Source organism: Panthera onca, chromosome A1 (genome assembly GCF_046562875.1).
Source record: "Panthera onca isolate mPanOnc1 chromosome A1, mPanOnc1 haplotype 2, whole genome shotgun sequence".
NCBI lineage: Eukaryota > Metazoa > Chordata > Mammalia > Carnivora > Felidae > Panthera > Panthera onca.
Genome location: NC_138339.1, coordinates 158,435,798 through 158,454,599, shown reverse-complemented (window position 1 = coordinate 158,454,599; position 18,802 = coordinate 158,435,798). Strand labels below are relative to the sequence as shown.

General features: G+C 55.4%; 1 protein-coding gene across 3 annotated transcripts in view; it reads right to left on the bottom strand.

Moving 5' to 3' along the window:
• Positions 1-2,490: 2,490 nt before the first annotated feature.
• Positions 2,491-18,802, bottom strand: part of RASA3 (RAS p21 protein activator 3) — a 120,580-nt gene continuing 104,268 nt past the window's right edge. For all 3 annotated transcript variants that reach the window (XM_078452632.1, XM_078452631.1, XM_078452633.1), the window contains 6 exons: positions 18,146-18,252; positions 17,624-17,706; positions 11,370-11,578; positions 9,630-9,733; positions 5,038-5,221; positions 2,491-3,887 (listed from right to left, as the gene is read on the bottom strand). In XM_078452632.1, the coding sequence (XP_078308758.1) occupies positions 3,812-3,887; positions 5,038-5,221; positions 9,630-9,733; positions 11,370-11,578; positions 17,624-17,706; positions 18,146-18,252 (763 nt within the window). In that variant the 3' untranslated portion in view covers positions 2,491-3,811. The remainder of the gene's footprint in view (positions 3,888-5,037; positions 5,222-9,629; positions 9,734-11,369; positions 11,579-17,623; positions 17,707-18,145; positions 18,253-18,802) is intronic.

Sequence of the window (18,802 nt, the reverse complement as noted above, 5' to 3'; positions counted from 1 at the left end):
GCCTGCGTGCCGCCTCCCCGTCCCTTACTCACTTGTCTCTCTGCATGTCTGTGTCCTAATCTGTTTTTCTTCTTTTGAGTCTAGTTGACACACGTTACATCCATTTCAGGAGTACAACATAGTGACCCGACTTCTTCCTGCCATGCTCCCCGCACACGTCGTCCACTGTCATTGGCTTTATTCTGTTTCATCCTGGACTTGTCCACTTGGTAGCTGCAGGCCTGCACCTCCCCTGGCAGCCTAGTTTGTTCTTTGTATTTAGGGGTCTGAGTCTGCTTAAATGTTTATTATTATTATTATTTTTTTGACAGAGTGCAAGCACGAGCAGCGGAGGGGCAGAGAGAGGGAGACACAGAATCCGAAGCAGGCTCCAGGCTCTGAGCTGTCAGCACAGAGCCCGATGCAGGGCCTGAACCCACAAACCGTGAGGTCATGACCTGAACCAAAATCTGACACTTAACTGAGCCACCCAGGCGCCCCAGATTCTTTTTTTTTGTTCGTTTGGTTTTTTTAGATTCCACTTATGAATGAAATCATATGGTATTTGTCTTTCTCTGACTTATTTCACTGAGCATAATACACTGTAGGCCCACCCATGCCATCACATATGGTGCATCTTTCTATGGCCAATACTCCGTCCTATACAGACACATATGTATCCATTCATCTGTGACAGACACTTGGGCTGCATCCCCATCTTTGCTATTATAGATAATGTAACCATCAGAGTGTGTGCGTCCCTTTGAGTATTTTTCAACTCTTTGGGTAAATAGTGCAATTGCTGGGTTGTATGATAGTTTTATTTTTAATTTTTTGAGGACCCTCCACACTGTTTTCCAGAGTGGATGCACCAGTTTGCATTCCCACCAACAGTGCAAAAGAGATCCTTTCTCTCTGCATCCTCGCCAACATCTGTTGTTGCCTGAGTGGTTAGCCATTCTGACAGGTGTGAGGTGGTATCTCATGGTGGTTTTGATTTGTATTTCCCCGATGATGAGTGATGTTGAGCATCTTTTCATGTGTCTGTTGGCTGTGTCCTAATCATACGGGATTAGGGCCCACCCTCGTGACTTCATATAACCTTAATCACCCCTTTAAATGAAGATCCAATCTCCAAATACAGTCACAGTGTGAAGTGCTGGTGCTATGAGTTTCTTGGGGGGGGTGGGGGGTGGACACAATTCAGCCCATAACACAGCTTGACAGAGGACATCTGGTGTCATCCCAGCACATGCTTATCTGCAAACTTCCAAGGCCACGGGGACAAATCACAGTATGTGCTTCCCCTGAGCAACCAGTTGATCATAAATATTCAGAATGGGGCAAATGGTACTCCCTGGCTCCACACGCACTTCTACCCCGTCCGAAACTCTTCAGAGCATCTCCGCTGACAGGAGGGCTCAGGTCACCCAGCCGAGGGGCCGGTGCAGGTGCTGGTGTGGGGCCTAGATTCCCGAGTGCAGAGGGCTAGTCTTGGAGAGGCCAAGGGACAAAAGCCAGGATGGTGGGTCGCTTAGGTTATCTGGAGGAAGAGCAAGATTGAGGCCCCTCCTGAAAGCCACTGTGACCTGTCACTAGGGGTCCTGGGAGAGGACCTTCTGGTTCCCGTGCTCCCCAGGCTTTCCTCCTTTACGCCCTCCTGGTTCCCTGGGTCCCACATGTGTCTGAATCAGCCAGGAGCCGCCCTGTGGCCCTGTCGTGGCCCTGCCGTGGCTGCTCGTGTCCGTCCTGACTGATGCTGGCAGCCTCCGACCCGGCGGCCTCATGGGCAGGCGCTCCTCTCTGCACCCCTCAGACCCCTGGCACCACCCCACCACACTGAGCCACCAGGAGGGGCCAGAGGGAAGCAGTAATGGCACTTCACTCCCCAAGTCCATGCCCCAGGGAAGGGCTGACCCCCCACCCCCCCACCGGGTGTCCCCAGAGCCAGACCATTGGCTTCTTTCATAACAGCCGACTCAGGCTGGAACTAAAACAGCAGCTGAGTGAAAACCGAATGGAAAGAAGAAAGGACCAGGGAAAAGAGAAGGTCTGCTCTTGCCCTGCAGGCAGGGTCTCCCCCAAATGCAATGCAGCCTCCCCTCCTCCACCCACCCAGGTGGGACTGGGTCCTCAGCACCTTCCGCCTCCCGGAGGCACCTGCCCCTACCTTAGATGCTGGCCTGTGTCCGGTCCTGGAGCACGAGGCCCACTGAGTCTCAGAGACTGTGGCACAGGACAGAGCCCACCTTCCCCTCCTGGGGCTGGATGCCTGTCTCCAACCGCTCTGCAGGTTCCCAGCAGGACACAGGCCATGGCAGTCGCCGTGCTGACCCACATGTCTCCATCCTGGAGAGCATGCAGTTTCCAGCTTGATCTAAAGGCCCACAGCTGCACCTCACCTATCACAGGGATGTCACCCACCATCACAGAATGACACAAGGCTCGACCACACACCCCCAGCTCCCACGCGCTGTTATCAGCGCCTGGGAGACCAAGCCAGTCCTCAGAAAGAATAAAAGGTCTGTTTTAATTGGCCAGTAAAATACATTGCAAATCATTAGTATCTTATAAACAGAAACATTAAGTTACAAATCCATGTTAAAAATTGCAGTTCTGTGCAGCCTCATAGCTGTGTGTCCCAAAGTTTTTGCAACATTTTCCTCCACCATTTTTGTGACAAGTAATGCTTGTCTGCCATCAGTCAGAGTCTGAAGGACAGTATTTGCAAAGAAGGGCAGATACGGGCACAAGGTCTACGTGTCAGACAGTGCTTTCCAAGTGTCGAGGGCTAACTGCTCCTCATCAGGGGCCCCGACCCCTAAGAGATGCCCCTCCACTGCCTGGCAGCTTCTAGGAGCTTCAGAGACACAGCAAATTGCTGCTGCTGGGGCCTGGGGTGGGGGTGGGGGGTGTCCCGGCTCAAGCTCAGGACATCCTCACTTCCCCTGGGGACTGCGGAGGGCCTGGGACTGGCATCTGGGGGGTGCACTGCGGGCCCGCTGTCGCTCCGCCGTGGCGCCCTCCCCTTTCATGAGCACAGGTTTACATGTTTGAGGTACTTGATATCAAAGAGCTCATTAGAAGCAGTCCTTTAAAAACATTAAGAAAACCAGCTTGAAAATAATGTACATTTCTTACCTTAAAAACCTTCCCCAAACTCCCACAAGGGGCAGCCAGTGTGGATTCTACTTTGAAGCCCCACAGACGGCAAAACAACCACAGCTTTTGCTTGAAGGGGCACGCTCAGCCTGCTGCTGGCTCCGGCAGCATCTGCAGGCCACGGACTGGCCTCTGCGGCCCACGGGACGGGACTCCAGCGTCTGGGAGGCCAGACTGGAAACCCCGCCCAGGTGCTCTCTGCAGGACCCTGTACCTCCAAAACATCAGGAGCATCCTCAAATTGTGACTTCGTGCGGTTAAGCACCACGAAGCCACAAAGCGGGCCCTCCAGCCAGGAAGAACACCACCAGGAGGCAGGCTCACGGGAAACAAATCACGCCACTAGCATCCCGTCTTGTGGAAGCAGGATGTTAAGGAAGAGTGCCGGAGGGCTCCGGGGGTGCGGGCACACAGAGCCCCACAAAGGCAAAAGCACACAGACGCAAGCAGTGCTATGGGGCGCCGGCCAGCAGGGTGAGCAAAATGCACAGCCACCACAGGCAGAGTCCCCGCGGTCCCCTGAGCCCGGTGCGTGCCATCTGTGTGAGCTGAAGACGTGTGGGTCCCTTTCCCTGCTGGCTGCGGCCTCTCGTCTTTCCTCTGTCCCCTCCTTCCCGGAGACCGCGGCTCTCCTGGGGCAGCACAGCCCGGCCAGGACAGCCTGCAGGCTTCAAATGGAATGGGTGGAGGTCTCAGATTGCTGCCTGACGTAGTTCTGGAAGCTCTTGTCTCCGATGGGGTGCTCCCTGCAAAGGGGAGATGGAGGAGAGGAGGGAGTGAGGCACAGCCCCCATTGTCAATTGTCCATCTGCATGTTTTAATACTGTTTTTTCTATGTGCTACACATTCACTGTAATAAAATGAAAAATACAGACACGCAAAAAAACAAAACAAAACAAAAGCCAGAAATCACCTGTAGAAGCGTAGGTGTAACCTGGAGACAAAATGTGTGGAACTTCTGGCCCCGGAAATCTAATTTCGGAAGCAAGTGGGTTGGGAAGCAGGAGGGTCTGGGAGTCTGGGGGTCAGGAGGTCTGGGGGTCAGGAGGCTCTGGGGGTCAAGAGGTCAGGAGGGTCTGGAGGGTCTGGGGGCAGGAGGGTCCAGAGGGTCTGGGGGGCAGGAGGGTCAGGAGGTTTGGGGGGCAGGAGGGTCTGGGGGCAGGAGGGTCTGGAGGGAGGAGGGAGGAGGGTGTGGGGGGCAGGGGGTCTGGGGAACAGGAAAGTCTGGGGCGTAGGAAGGTCTAGGGGGCTGGAGGGCAGGAGGGTCAGGAGGGTCCAGGGGACAGGAGGGTCAGGAGTGTCCAGGGGACAGGAGGGCCTGGGGGGCAGGAGGGTCAGGAGGGTCTGGGGGAAAGGAAGGTCTGGGGGACAGGAGGGTCTGGGGGGCTGGAGGGAGGGGGCTATGGGGGACAGGAGGTCTGGGGGACAGGAAGGCCCTGGGGGCAGGAGGGTCTGGGGGACAGGAGAGTTGGAGGCTCTGGGGGACAGGAAGGTCCAGGGGGCAGGAGGGTCAGGAGGTCTGGGGGGCAGGAGGGTCAGGAGGGCCTGGGGGACAGGAAGGTCCAGGGGGCAGGAGGGTCTGGAGGGTCTGGGGGACAGGAGGGTCAGGAGGGTCTGGGGGACAGGAAGGTCCAGGGGACAGGAGGGGCTGGAGGCTGAGGGTCTGGAGGGAGGAAGGTGTGGGGGGCAGGGGGTCTGGGAGGCACTGGGGTAGGCTGGTGCTGTCCCCAGGACACTGTCCAGCACACCCTGGAGAGTGCAGTAAGGCCGCTCTGAGATGGGAAGCCTGCCTCAGTGGTCATGGCTGCATACAGGTGGCTTCAGGTCAGGCCTCATCCCAGCAAGCTCCTCTCAGCCACTTCCCCTGCCCCTGCCATCCAGATGCCCAGTACTCACTGGCTCCCATACTTGGTCTTTTTGAACTTGTCCCTTCGGTACTGGGCATGCTCCTGCTCCAGGGCCCCCACCCCAGTGATAACCTGCTTCAGAGTCTTGTAGGTCTCCTGGGGGTCGTCGATGATGAACGTGGAGTACTCCTCCTGCTCGGGGCCGTCGTACACAGATCTGCTGCCACAGGCCTCTGCAGCGTTGGGAGAGGCCAGAAGGTCAGGTGGGACCTCTATGGGGCAGCCTGCCAGGTAAGGGCTGACCATCCCCCCCCCCCCCCCCCCCCACACACACACACACGAAGAAGCAGAGGCTGATGCCTGTTTCTGACCAGCTCATCTCCGGGGCAACCCGCATCTGTCCATGCCCCACCGTTCAGCAAACCAGAGCTGGCAGATGTATGCTTCTGGACGATCGGCCAGGCTGGCGCAAGGGCCTATGGGGCCACCTGGGGTCAGTTTGGGGAGGTGACCTCAAGGAAAGCCCTATCTTAGAAAGGGGGTTCCTGGGCTTCACTCACTTCGGTGACCCAGCATTTACGTGCATTCCCCATGGCTGGACACGTGGGCACATGAGAAGCCATCCTCACAGGCGTCACTTCTCAACCAGTCTGTGTTAGCAGCTTCCTAGGACCTCTGTCACCCCCACCTGCTAGACAGGTGACTTTCTCATCAGATCACCTCACTCCTGCTGAAGACCATGCTGTGGCCTTCAGGCATCCACAGGAAGCACCCAATCACCTAAGCTGGGCCGGCCCCCCCCAAACCTGTCCTCAGTCACCTGAGCTGGGCCCACCCCCTCAAACCCGTCCCAGTCACCTAAGCTGGGCCCTACATTCCAGGGCCACAGAGCCAGGTTGGAAGACATGCCATCTGTATAGCATCTGGCCTAGATGAGCCTGGATCTGCGGACCCCTCACCCGTCTGTACTGCTGTCTCATTATCACAGAAGCTCTTATGTACACTTTACTGTCTTTACTTCCAACTCAGGAAAGATCCCCTAATTCTTACTGAGAAATCACAAGTTTGTAGAAAGGAAAATTGGGAAGATTTAAAGTTTCAAAGGAAAAGAGAATCTGACGTGAAGAAGATAAGTAACTGTAAACATGTGAGGAAAATGGGGGGAGAGCCTGGTGGATGCCCAGGGTGTGGAGTGTGAGTTCAGCCTTTCCCTTTTTATGTAAAACGTGAGGTTATGGTCTCCAGAGCCAGACTAGCTGGATCCCTTCCCCAAAGCCTCCACTTGTGGTAGTGACCTGGCCTTGAGCAGTTTACTTAAGTCCGAGCCTCAGCAAACCCCTCTGGGAAATGGGGGCACCGGTGTTCCAAGAGGCCCCTGCCTGGGGCCTGGCAGTATGTGTGAACTGTGGCTGTTATAAAGACAGAGGAACACAGAAGAGGGTCACAGCCGGCATGGACAGGTCAAAGAGGACACCCCCTGAATAAGCACATGTCTGTGATCAGAAGGCAACCAGAAACAAAGACTCCCACTGCCAGGGTGATGCTGGTGGAGTCAGGCAGACACCTTCAGAATGCAAGGATCTGCAGCTACCTGCATCCTGTGGGGCCCCGGAGCGGAGGGAGGAAGGCAGCGGCGGTGGCTGGGGGAAGGACACGGGCGGCCGGGGCCAGGCTCACCTCACACCTGTGCTAACTGCCTCACAGGGGTTGTTTCATCGGACCCCGGATTAACCCAGGCGGGACAGCACCGTCTCCACCTGTTCCACGGAAGAGGACATCAGGGCTCGTCTCTGGATGGAGGCCTGGGAATCCCAGACAAACCCAACGCAGGGCACTGAGGACTGTGGCCCACATGGGCCAGGGCTGGCAGCGGCTGAGAGGCCAGACCCAGGAGGAGGCCTGAGGCCCGACGACAGGCAGGTGAAGTTTGGGCTTGAGGCTTTGTGAGTCCTCCTGCTTAATCTTCCCAACACCCTGATGGAGGGGCAGGAGGGGCACTCGTGCCTACTCTGCAGAGGAAGAAGCCGGCTGCTATCCCAGGATGCACCACAAGAGCAGTGACCTGCTGTCACCTTGAAAACCTCATCTGTACTATTCTCTGTCCAGTGGCCCAAGCCCTGCGATGGCTCTTCAACCAGGACCCCACCAGGCCCCGCGCTAACCCTTCCCTGCCTGATGCACTGGGTTTTGTGGTTGGCAGACATCAGGGGCAGGGTTAAAGAACCAGGGGTGCCCAAAGGAGTGTGGCCAGGTGAGTCCATGCCACATGACAGGGGCAGAGGTCAAACCCCTCGCACAGGCAACTGTAACACAGCTTCCTCCGAGGGCCAAAAGGCTGCTCTGCCCAAGAGGCAAGGACTGACGACATCAGATAGAAATAAGCCCCATGGTCCCAGTGCTCAAGAAGACAGTTTGACTAATATAAAGGGAGTATCTCAAGATGATTAGGTTGCTCTGACAACAATCTGCCTCAAAGAAGCACTGAGACTCCAGGCAGAGGCCTGAAGACTGAGAAGTGAGTCAATGCTACAATGCCTAGGTGAAGTGTAAGGTGTCCAATCATGGTGATGCTCTATGAACACCTATCCAGATGATTCCTATACTGGGAGGGAGGCTGAATGTGCAAGACCTCTTTCCATTACTGTCCATCTACCATCCATCTATCCATCCATCATTCACCCATCCAACCATCATCCATCCATCATCCATCCATCCATCATTCACCCACCTATCATCTATCAATCCATCTACCATCTACCCACCCATCATTCACCTACCTATCATCTATCCATCCATCTATCCATCCATCCATCATCCATCTATGCATCCATCATTCACCCATCCAACACCCATCCATCCATCATCCAGAAAACAGGTATTCACCATCTATCCATCCATCATTCACCCATCCAACACCCATTCATCTATCATTCATCCATCCATCCATCCATCCATCCATCCATCCTTTACCCACCTATCATCTATCCATCTATCCATCCATCATCCATCCACCTACCATCTATCCATCCATCCATCCTTCACCCACCTATCTATCCATCCATCCATCATCCAACTATCCATCCATCATCCATCCATCCACCCATCATCCATCCACCTATCATGTATGCCTGTCCATCCATTCATCCAGAAAACAGGTATTCAGTTCCTCCTCGATATCAGGCACTGGGGTAAATACGACCTGCTTCTGGTCTTAAAGGGTCGAGTACATTGAGGGTGAGCAGATCAAAGCTGATTATCACGGCAATGAGAGATAAACACAGGGTTAGGAAAAGCTTCCCACAGCGGGAGACTCAAGACAAGCAGGTATCAGTCAGACTAAGGGGGTGGGGGTGGCATCAGGGGCAAAGGCACAGGGGCTTGCAATGGTGTGATGCTGGAAGCAAGAGGGAGGCTGTGCGTGTACAGAGGCCTGGAAGGTGGCTGATCACGCAAGGCTTAGTCAGCCTCCTTCAGGAACCTCACACGGTGGCTTCAACCTCTGTAACTCCTTGACCCTACCCTCCTCTGTTCTGGTCATTCTTCTTGGAGGGCTGGGAAGGAGCTGCCATCCCTTGGCTCCAGTGAGGCCTGGTGTAGCCCCGCGGCCACTTCTGCACGGCCTCCGGGAACCTTGGATCCAGGTGCCGTGTGTGCCACTGGGGTAGGTGACTATGCACACGTGCACAGTTGTGTGCATGTGCGTACACATGCTGTTGTCCATGCACATCTGCACGCGAGCTTGTGTTCTAGTGTGTAGACACGGTTGTCTTACATGTGCATGTGTGTGCGCACGTGTGTGTGTGTGTGTGGCTGTGTGTGCACGCACATGTGCCCAGAGCTGGGTGTGGAGTGTGATCTGAGGCTGCCAGAGGGGACTGAGCTCACAGACAGGAAGCTCACCACGTGTACCAGACCAGGACTCAGTATGGTCCAGGCTGAGGCCACCACAGACGCCGCTGGATTAGAGCAGGAGAAGGAAAAGGGAAACTATCTAACAGGCCTAATTCCAGGTCCACGAGCTTTACTTCGCATTCGGAGTGGGCTGAAGGGCCCCTTCCCAGAATCCCTGAATGTGGCTCTGAGAACGACCAAACCCCACTTGGGGACAATGCAGCTCATCTGCCTCCCAGTGGGCTCTTCTCGTGTCGGCCTCTCCTGAACGACAGCCCCAACCAGTCAGGGGTCACCTAATCTGCCCCACCCGCACTGCTACTCTCTGTGGGACATTACGGCAGTTACACGTGCAGGATAATCTAGCTGCAAAATATTACAGCTGGAGCTTCCAACACGCACATGCACACGGCCCTCTGCAATCTGGTGTCGGGGGGTATGGAAGGTTATTACACGTAGGATCTTCTCAAGAATTTGGCAGTTTGGAGATTGCAAACGAAATTCCATTTTGAAATTATCTACAGAATCTGTTGTTAAAGTAATTCTGCCACAGAGCTGCCCAAACTGCAGAAAGTGCTTCCCCTTGGTGCTGTGAACGGTAGCACACGGGCCACGGGGAACACTGCACGTGGACCACAGAGGCCCAGAGCACCCATCATCTCTGCAGAAAGCTCCAGGTGTCACTGTCACCGGGACCCAGAGCCACCTGCAACCATGTAAGACAACACCCCAGACCATGTGTTGCCTCACCTTGCATTTTCTCTAGCTTGCTCATGTACAAGTTGAAGAGGGAGTAGATACGCTCTGTCTCTCGGTCCCCATCGATGTCCAGCTGGATGTTTGCTGGGAGGCCACTGGCCGAACACAGCAAGACAAGAACAGAAAGAACGATGTGAACTGTAACATTTCTGTTTTTAAAGACGCTGAAGATGACGGAGTGACCCTACCCTGAGCTCCTCCCTGATGGGGCTGCAGAATAGTTCAGGAGCACTGAGAAGTGACCACGCACAGCCCAGAGGACCAGAGGCCTAAGAGCTGCTGTGACAGCAAGCCAACAAGCTTGTTTTGCCATGGAAAGAAATGATCTGGAATAAAAAGCCGCCCCCTCCCCCCCTGCCCCCACCGCCCTGATGTTGCACTTGGGCCACATGCCCTGAAGGGTCGGTCTGCTGCCCCAGGAGGGGCCAGGCCAGGTCCCTGCTCCTCCCTGAGCCTGCCTGCGGTGGCCCCAGCTCCTGCCCCGGGCGTGGCAGTTTCCCATTCCCCAGACACAGTGCTCAGCCTCTCCTGGGGGGGACCTGGCAGGGATTTTCCCGGGACTCAGCTTCTTCATCTGTGAACCGGATCCTCCCATTCCCACCTCCGTGAGCTTTGGGGGTATTCCTCATACCCACAACCACAACAGACGAGTCACATGGGGCACCCAGGCTGGCAGAGGGGAGCCTCTCAGGACCCTCAGGAGGCCCGGGAGATAAGGGCTGATCTGGTTTCCAAAGCAGGGGGGTGTGCAGATGACAGGTGCACAAACCAAAGCGGGTGTGAGCAGGTGGTGGGAAACGCCCAGTCTCTTCTTAGCGGAAGCCTGACAGCACCCTGCCCCTGGGAGTTTCCCCTCAGCATGGAACCCCTTCCTTCACTGCCACCCACCCCCAAGGATCACTAGGACCCCGGGCAGAGACAGGAGGAGAGTCAACAGTTGACAGAGCCCTCGTGAGGATGCAGTGTCCTGCGTGGACTCCTCAACAATTGCAAGAACAGCCTAGGAGATTCAGCTACATGTGTGCAGCTAGGCGGCAGCTGGATCTGCCCCCCAATGCAGCCCCTTGGCCAAACTTCCCTGTACAGTGCACAAGCTGGACAACTGTGCTTGGCCACACTGGGTGGCTGTGAGACAGGGGACTCTGTGGGACTCTGTGAAAATATAGCCATTTTTTCCCTTTGCTCCTTTTCCAGCTTCTATTCTTGCTAGGGCCTGTGCGCCTGCCCCACTCTACACCTGCCTTGTAACATGCATAGCATACGTCCTCCTTGTGAGGGACTGGGAAGTAATGCTGTCTTTGGAGTCTTCCAGCACAACAGGTGACAGCTAAAGAGAGACCCACTGGGGTTGTTGTAAATGTTCTCTAAGACCACTGACTCCAAACACCTTGATGCCAAGACCCTGGCTTGAGGGAATAAGTGACTTATGACACCTGGACCCTGTCCTTGCACTGACCAGTTCCTGGACCCTGAGGGGACATGTGCACCAGACCACAATCGTCAATTAAAATGCCAGGCCCCAAGCGAAGAGGAGACTCCTGCTCTTTTCCTCAATCTCCTGGGCGCTCTGTCAGTCTTTCTCTCTGGTCAACAAACTGCGTTTTCACTTCCTGCTGGCTCATGTTTGATTTCCATCCTGCATGAAGCCCAGGGCCTTCGCGGCTGGCCCGTGGGACCCGGGCTGCCGGCATCAGCGGGAGGGTCCCAGGGGCCGGAGAGGCACAGACCTACCCGGTGCAGGGGGAACAGCCAGGAGCTGTGTCTGACGAGGCCCTGCAGCAGAGCCAGTGGCCGTTCAGGTAGGCGGAGGGGTGGTAGACGGTGAGGCGCTTCTTGTTGCGCTGGCTCACTTTGGTGAGGATGTCGATCCAGGCCTTGGCCTCCACACAGTTGTTGGCCTGGATGTACAGAGCTCGCTCCGGCTGGATGACCTGGAACATCTGAGGGGGCAGTGAACTGGTTCAGAGAAGCCACATGGCAAGACATCCTGCCCAAGCCACAAGGGTCATTATTATTGATGCAGACCAGCCCAGGGGCCATGGAGGGAGGGAGGGTAGAGCCCACCCAGAGGCCTGGACAAGCCCAGGGGCCATGGTGGGCACAAAGGGCTTTCTGTTGCCCTTGAACACGATGGAGTCACAAGCCACAGCCTTCCCCCTGGGTGATTCAGGAGGCTGGGTCACTGCTGGTCAGCCCGGCCAAGACACTTCTTTTCCTGGTGTCTCAGGGGGCTCCCTCCAAGAAGCAAAGAAGTAGAACTGCTTATCCCCTAGGGGACCTCCTGAAGTTGACTGTGACCATTACATAAACGGGGCTCTCTCTATGCTGAGAGCAGAGAGCCTGATGTGGGGTTCGACCTTACAAACTGTGAGATCATGACCTGAGCCGAAGTTGGATGCTCAACTGGCTGGGCCACCAGGTGCCCCAGGTCTCCTGACCTTTAAGCTGTGGCAGGCTTCTGCTCAAGGTGTGTCCGAGCTTACCCTGCCCGTCTTCCTGTCCTCACCCCCACACCAGCCTTAGGACCTCCGCATGTGCTATTGTGTTTGCCCCACCCCACCTGACCACCCGGGGGCTCTTCTTCCAGGTAGGCGTTGCTTCCTCTGTGAGTGTTCTTAGAGCCTCCACTACCTTTCTTATTATTCATTCGACAAACATCCCTGCATACCAGGCACTGTCCTATATTCTGGGGACACAGTGTGCCCCAAACAGAGTTTCTATCTGCATGAACTTCCAGCCAGCAAGGATAAAAAATAACACAAAGTTCAGGGGCTGTGTGTATGTGTTGGGGGGGGGGGGGGTTGGAGGAAGGGTCAGGAGTCAAACTTCTAAATAAACATCCCGGCTGAGGTCAGAAAGGTGACTAAGAAACAATAAAGCTGAAGGAGGAAGCAGATGAGGAGTCCCAGGCAGAAGGACCAGTAAGTGCAGAGGTCCTGGGGCAGGTGCAGAGGTCCTGGGGCAGCGGGGAAAGGAAGTGCAGAGATCCTAGGGCAGTGGGGACAGGAAGTGCAGAGATCCTAGGGCAGTGGGGACAGGAAGTACAGAGATCCTAAGGGCAGTGGGGACAGGAGGTGCAGAGGTCCTGAGCCCAGGGAGGGTCGGGTGTTCCCAGCAGGAGCAGGCCAGGGTGTACACAGAAGATGGGGGTGGGTGGGTGAGGTGGGCAGTCCAGGGCCCTGGAGGGCTCTCAGGCTGACTTGTCAGAGGGCCCCAGGGGAGGCCTGGAGTCAGGATGTCAAAGGTGATGGTGGGCTTTTCCAAGGGGAGACAGTGTGTATGGAGAGGAGGAACAGGAGTTGATGGTTCTGGGGAGGAGAAGTTGTGTGTCTGAGCTCCTGAGTGAATAGCTTACTACAAAGACCTGGGCCCCCTGACCCTGCCCCACAAGGTCCTGTTCCTACTGCCCCAGGACCTCTACATGCACACATGCACTGTTGCACAGGCCTCAGACTGCATGAACCTGTGTATGGCTGCAATCCCCAGTGGAGGGTCAGCCTCTAGACAGGAGTTTTGTCTTAATTGTCCTCACAAACTGGCCCCTCTGATGGGGCCCAGCGTGCCACAGGACTGTCTCCCAAATGGACATTAGCCTGGTAATTAGTGAGCACTGTCAGCAGGGGAACTAGCTGATGAATAAGTGATGCTAAAATTAGGTGATTTTCTAAAGCTAAACTGCAGGCCTGATGGAATGAAAAGGCAGGCAGCTGTTTCTCGGACACCGTCCACACTTGCCCGCTGCCATAACATCTGGGAATGCCACCGGCTGAGGGCGCAATGCTCCCAGCCTGCCATCCTGGAGACAGCAGAGTCTCAGGCCCGGGAACAGCTGGAGGTGAGGGAGGCGCAGACACCCAATGCTACAGGATGCCAGTGTCCCAGTTCCTGGAGCAGGTGCATGGTGTGAACACCCCTCAAGCCCAGGAAAACACCCCACCTGCCACGGGGCCGTCTGCTTGCCCAAAAAACTGCCTCAAATAGTCCTGAGGGAGGGACGAGGAATCCAGCTGGGGACTGTACAGGCTGAACGGGAGCTTCTGTCTGTGTCTGCTGTCTGTCCAGCGGGGCGGCCGCCTCCTCTGTCTACCCAGCTAGCACCGCCCACTGGACCATGGGGTCAATCTCAGACCTAGGCGGAGATGCAAGTTCATCATGACTCCTCCTCTGCGACCCTGGGCCAGGACAAGCTCTGAAACAGACCTGCTGTGTCCCCCACAAACACAGGGTGGCCTTAGGCACCTACTGACTACTGACCAATGAGCAAGAGACAGACAGACAGACACAGAAGGAGACAGAAGACAGGTCAGATCCCCTGTCAGCTCCCAGGAGGCAGAAGCGGATTCGGGGGCCAGTCCTCTAAACCCTCAGCTGGGTGTCTGCAGCAGGGCCTGTGGGGTGAGACAGTGTGCAGGGGCCATCCTCCTGGGGCCAGTGGTTGCTGTGGATGGCTCCTGGTATCTGAAGAAGGTTCTTACCACATCCAACTCTTCTGAGGCCCCAGCCCAATCTGTGGTTGGCAGGAGGCAGCGCTCAGGAGGCACAGTGAAGCAAATGACCAGAGGTGCAGGGGAGGGAGGGGCTGGCCTGCTCCAGATGGACAGAGTTCAGGCTCTCAGGACAGGGGGTTGGGCCTGAGCTCCTGCTCCCACACGAGGGGTGCAAGCACCCACAAGCCCTTCTGAAGCATCCATGAGCCTGTCTGCTCACTTGCAGATTGGGCCAGAGTCAAACCCCAGACCTGGTGTCCAAACAGCCCTGGTGGCCTTGGAGAGCACAGACTCCAGGGTCCAGAAGGTGCTCCCGCTAAGCGCACAGAGCACCAGCTAAGCCAGCTGTTTCCCCGGACAACCACTGCTTCCGGAGCACAGGAAGTTGTCTGAATTTCTGTTTATTTGTTTGTTTGTTTGTTTTGGTGGGGAGGGGCAAAGAGAGAGGGAGAGAGAGAGAATCCCAAGCAGGCTCCGCACGGTCAGTGCAGAACTCGACACAGGGCTTGAACTCACGAATCATGAGATCATGACCTGAGCCGAAATCAAGACTCAGGCGCATAACCAATTGAGCTACCCAGGTGCCCCATCACCTGTCTGAATTTTAAAGGGAATAAACTTTAAAATAGTCAAGGCCCTGAGAATACCTCTATGCTTAAGGGACCATGTCTTCCTGTGCAAAAGGTTCCAAATTAGCACCCTTGGTTAGGACCATTGTGGGGTCCTGCTCCACTGGACCTTCCCTGAACACATTACGAGGGGAATGAATCAGTGCTGAGGAGGCCTCGGGGTTGCCCTTTATACACTATCAGCTGAGCATCGAGCCAGGGCTGGGGTATGAGCACTGTCTGCAGGCCTGGGCACAGAGGCCACGAGGGGCCATTCCCACACCCACGGAGGGCAGGCCCATGTCAGTGTCACAGGGAGACTGGCCAATGTGCCCTTTCTGTCCACTCCAGCTGCAGCCACAAGTGCAGACAGGCAAAGAGCTGCAGAGAAATGCCCGAACCAGGGCCACTGGCGGAGGCTGGCTGTGGAACAGCAGAGAACACGCACACTCTCTCCCAGGGGAAGCAGACTGTCCAACCCTCACAGCCCCACATCACAGGCTGGGGTTTCTTGAAGGCTGGAAGGCCATGGAATGAGTGGTGTTATTATTTACTCCCCACCATGCTCTACAAAAGACTGCAGATGACTTACATTAATACGCCTAATAAAACAGAAAAATGTAAAAAGTATTTAGAAAATTAGGAACAGAGGGGCACCTGGGGGGCTCAGTCGGTTGAGTGGCTGACTTGACTTTGGCTCAGGTCATTATTCAGGGTCATGGGATCAAGCCCTGTGCTGAGCTCTGTGCTGAGTGAGGAGCCTGCATGGGATTCTATCTCCCTCTGAACCCTCCACTGTGCACCAGCTCTCTCTCTCTCTCTCAAAAAAGAAAGAAAATTAGGAACAAAGAAACAGAAATGGGAACAGACCAGGGCAAAAACAGGACATACATATGCAGATTTCTGGGTGGAAACATCAGGCTCCATGCTGAGGGCCCTGGGGGTTAAGGGCGGCCATTGTACCCCAGGCACCTTACCACCCAGGCTCAGTAGGGATATCATTGTCCAGGCAAAGCCACCAGGGTGAGCAAAGCCACAGGGAACTTTCCTACACACAGAGTCCTCCCCAAGAACAAGGCCTCCAGGTGCACAGTGTGACCTCATGGTCTCCTGTGACAAGACCTGACCCAGTGGCCAGAGTGAGATACGTGGAGCAGGGCACTTCCTCCGCCACGAGATCCAAGGTGTGCAGCAACAAGAAAACTGAGACGTTCATTGCCCTTGCCTGATGCAGCCACAGCAAGTCCAGGGAAACAATATAAATTGTGTTCGCAAATCAAGTGAGAGGTCTTACAAAGATTCTCCTGGGAGCACACAGGAGGTAGCTCTGACCACGGCCTTGCTCCAAAGGTGAACTCCATAATGACTAAAAATACCCAGAGCCCACTGAGGCACGCCTGAAAAAGTCACCAACAGCCCCTTGAAACCCGCCCCGACCTACCCCGGCCCGAACAAAGCGTGTGCTGGGCAGCGGAATGAAGACACCGTTAGAAGCACTGTGAATTCGCATAGCCACATTGGGCAGGGAAGAACCTCATTCTGAACGAAATGTGGCCCTGCTGTCCTAGAGCCCTAAACCTAACCCGAAACCCTAACCATAAACCCTAACCCAACACTAACCCCTAATCTTTACCAAACCTTAAACCCTAAACCTAACTCTGCCCCACACCCCAACCCTAACCCTAACCCGTAACCCTAACCCCAATCCTAACCCCTAACCACAACCCTAAACCCTAACCCCAGCCCTAACCCCAACACTGACCCTAAACCCTAACCCTAACCCTAACCCTAAACCTTAACCCTCCATGGAGGACAGAGCCCTCCGTGGCAGGAAGCCAGGAAATAGTAGCGAAGGAATGAGGGAGGCAGGGAGCCACTGTGGATGGGCAAGAGCCTGAGGGGGTACTGATGTGGATACAGCTTGGTGTGTCTCCCACAGTCACTGCGAGTGAGCCTCCTAACAAGATGCACCCAGGGGACGTGCTCACCTCTGTGGGATCCCTGACAAAATGTGTCACCTGAACCTACCACGGTGGACCCCCCGACACTCCCAAATTGAGGGACGCCCATAAAAAACTGCCCGTGTGCTTCAAAAACACCAAGTCTGCAAACCACAGAGAAAGGCTGAGGAATGTTCCAGATGAAGGACATGACAGAATGAATGCATCACTGGGTGCTGGTTTCAGGACACACAATGGGTGTAAAGATCACTACAGCACAGCTGATGGCGAGGGGTAACAATGCCACCCCAGCGCTGGCGTCCTTTGGTGGCTGTTCAGGTCATACAAGGAAGTTCTTGTTTTTAGGGAATGAACCAAAATATCTATGTGGTTCAGAAACACATACACACGTGGAGAGAGATGAAGAGATAGAAACAATGGAGTACGCTCAGCAAATGGGAAAATGAAACAACCAGCAGTTCTGGGATGGGGACGTGGGAGCCATGAGAGACACGGGATGGGGACGTGGGATGGAAATGCGGGAGCCCTGGGATGGGGATGTGGGATGGAAACGCGGGAGCCCTGGGATGGGGACGTGGGATGGGGACGCGGGATGGGGACGCGGGAGCCCTGGGATGGGGACGCGGGAGCCACGGGATATGGACGTGGGAGCCCCGGGATGGGGGACGTGGAAGCCCCGGGATGGGGGACGTGGAAGCCCCGGGATGGGGATGTGGAAGTCCTGCTCTATTGTTGCTGCTTTCCTGTGAGTTCAAAACCAGATCAAAATTAACACTTCCACAGAAACCCCACAGGGTCCCAGAGCCGGTCCGTGGCCCCGGAGCTGCAGGGAAGCACTTTCTGGCAGGTTCTGCCTTCCCCAGCCAGCCTAGCTGCTGGGCTCTACAGCAGGTACAAGTGGGGGCCCACCATGGAGACACAACACTCACGTTCTTCATCTTGAAGGACTCCTCCTCCAGTCTCTCCACTGCCAGAATGTTCTCGATGGGAATGCTGCACAGAGGCTGGTCTCCTGTAGCAAAAAGGGGCTCTCTTAAGGGGGCGGGCGAGAGGTGGCACGGGTACGCAGCACGCAGACCACGGGCTTAAGGGGTTTGGAGTCGGGATGCTGTAGAACACCCCAACCTCACACCGTGTGCCAAGCAGGACCCGGTGCCGCCTCCCAGGAAGCCTAAACCCTCTAGCCACACACTGTCAGGAGCCACGTCAGATCTGGGGGGACACAGCCGACACGGGACCCTGATTCCTACACCTGGCGCCCACCTGCCCAGGCCACCCTGGTGATTATGCTCCGGTGGTAAGAGACGGCTTGCTCTGTGGGACACTTACTCTTTGTCCTTCATTTCACTCCGGAAAAGCAGGTGGATAAACCCATCAGGGCCACAAACAAGGCTCTGGTCTCTCAGAAAAAAGTATGTGAAATCAAATAAAAAGCTGATTTTTCCTGTTACCTTTGCTTTTCTGGTAGGCAAACTCATGGTTGGTCAGGCGGAACCATCTTTTCTTAAAATTCTTCATTCCAAAGCGTTTCCGTCCCTGTGCCCTCTTAATCATGAACCTGTGTGAGCAGGACATCTTTTCGGAGGATGCTGGGGCTCGGGGCACATACCCTGCCTTCCCCACCCCACAGCCTGAGGTCATGTCTGCAACATCAAAATAAGCTGCCCCTTTTGTGTCTGTGACACAAGATGCAGCCTGCAGACTTTCAACATTGTTCTACTTCCAAGTGATAGGATTAAAAATCAAAAGGCAAACATCTCTACTTTGGAAACGTTTAGTCCCTGTGCTGGTGTTAACTTTAAATTACAAGTTGGCAAGGACACCAGGTTCATCAGTCCCTAAGCAAGCAGCTGCCTGTCCTCATTTCCCACACTGGAAGCGTCAACTGCAGATGCCATGAGGAGAAAGGGGCCATGGCAGGTGCACCCCAGGAGGGAAAGAGGGACTGGAACCCCTCCTCCCGGGCAGGCAGCAGATGCTTCAGGAGTAGGGGGGGTCTGATGGAGGGCTGCACCAAGCTGGGTGGTTCAGCCTCCTTCCCTTCCCTTCTGCTGACGGCGTTTCTCCGCTCAATACGGTCCGCGGAGCACAGGTGTGCAGAAAGGGAA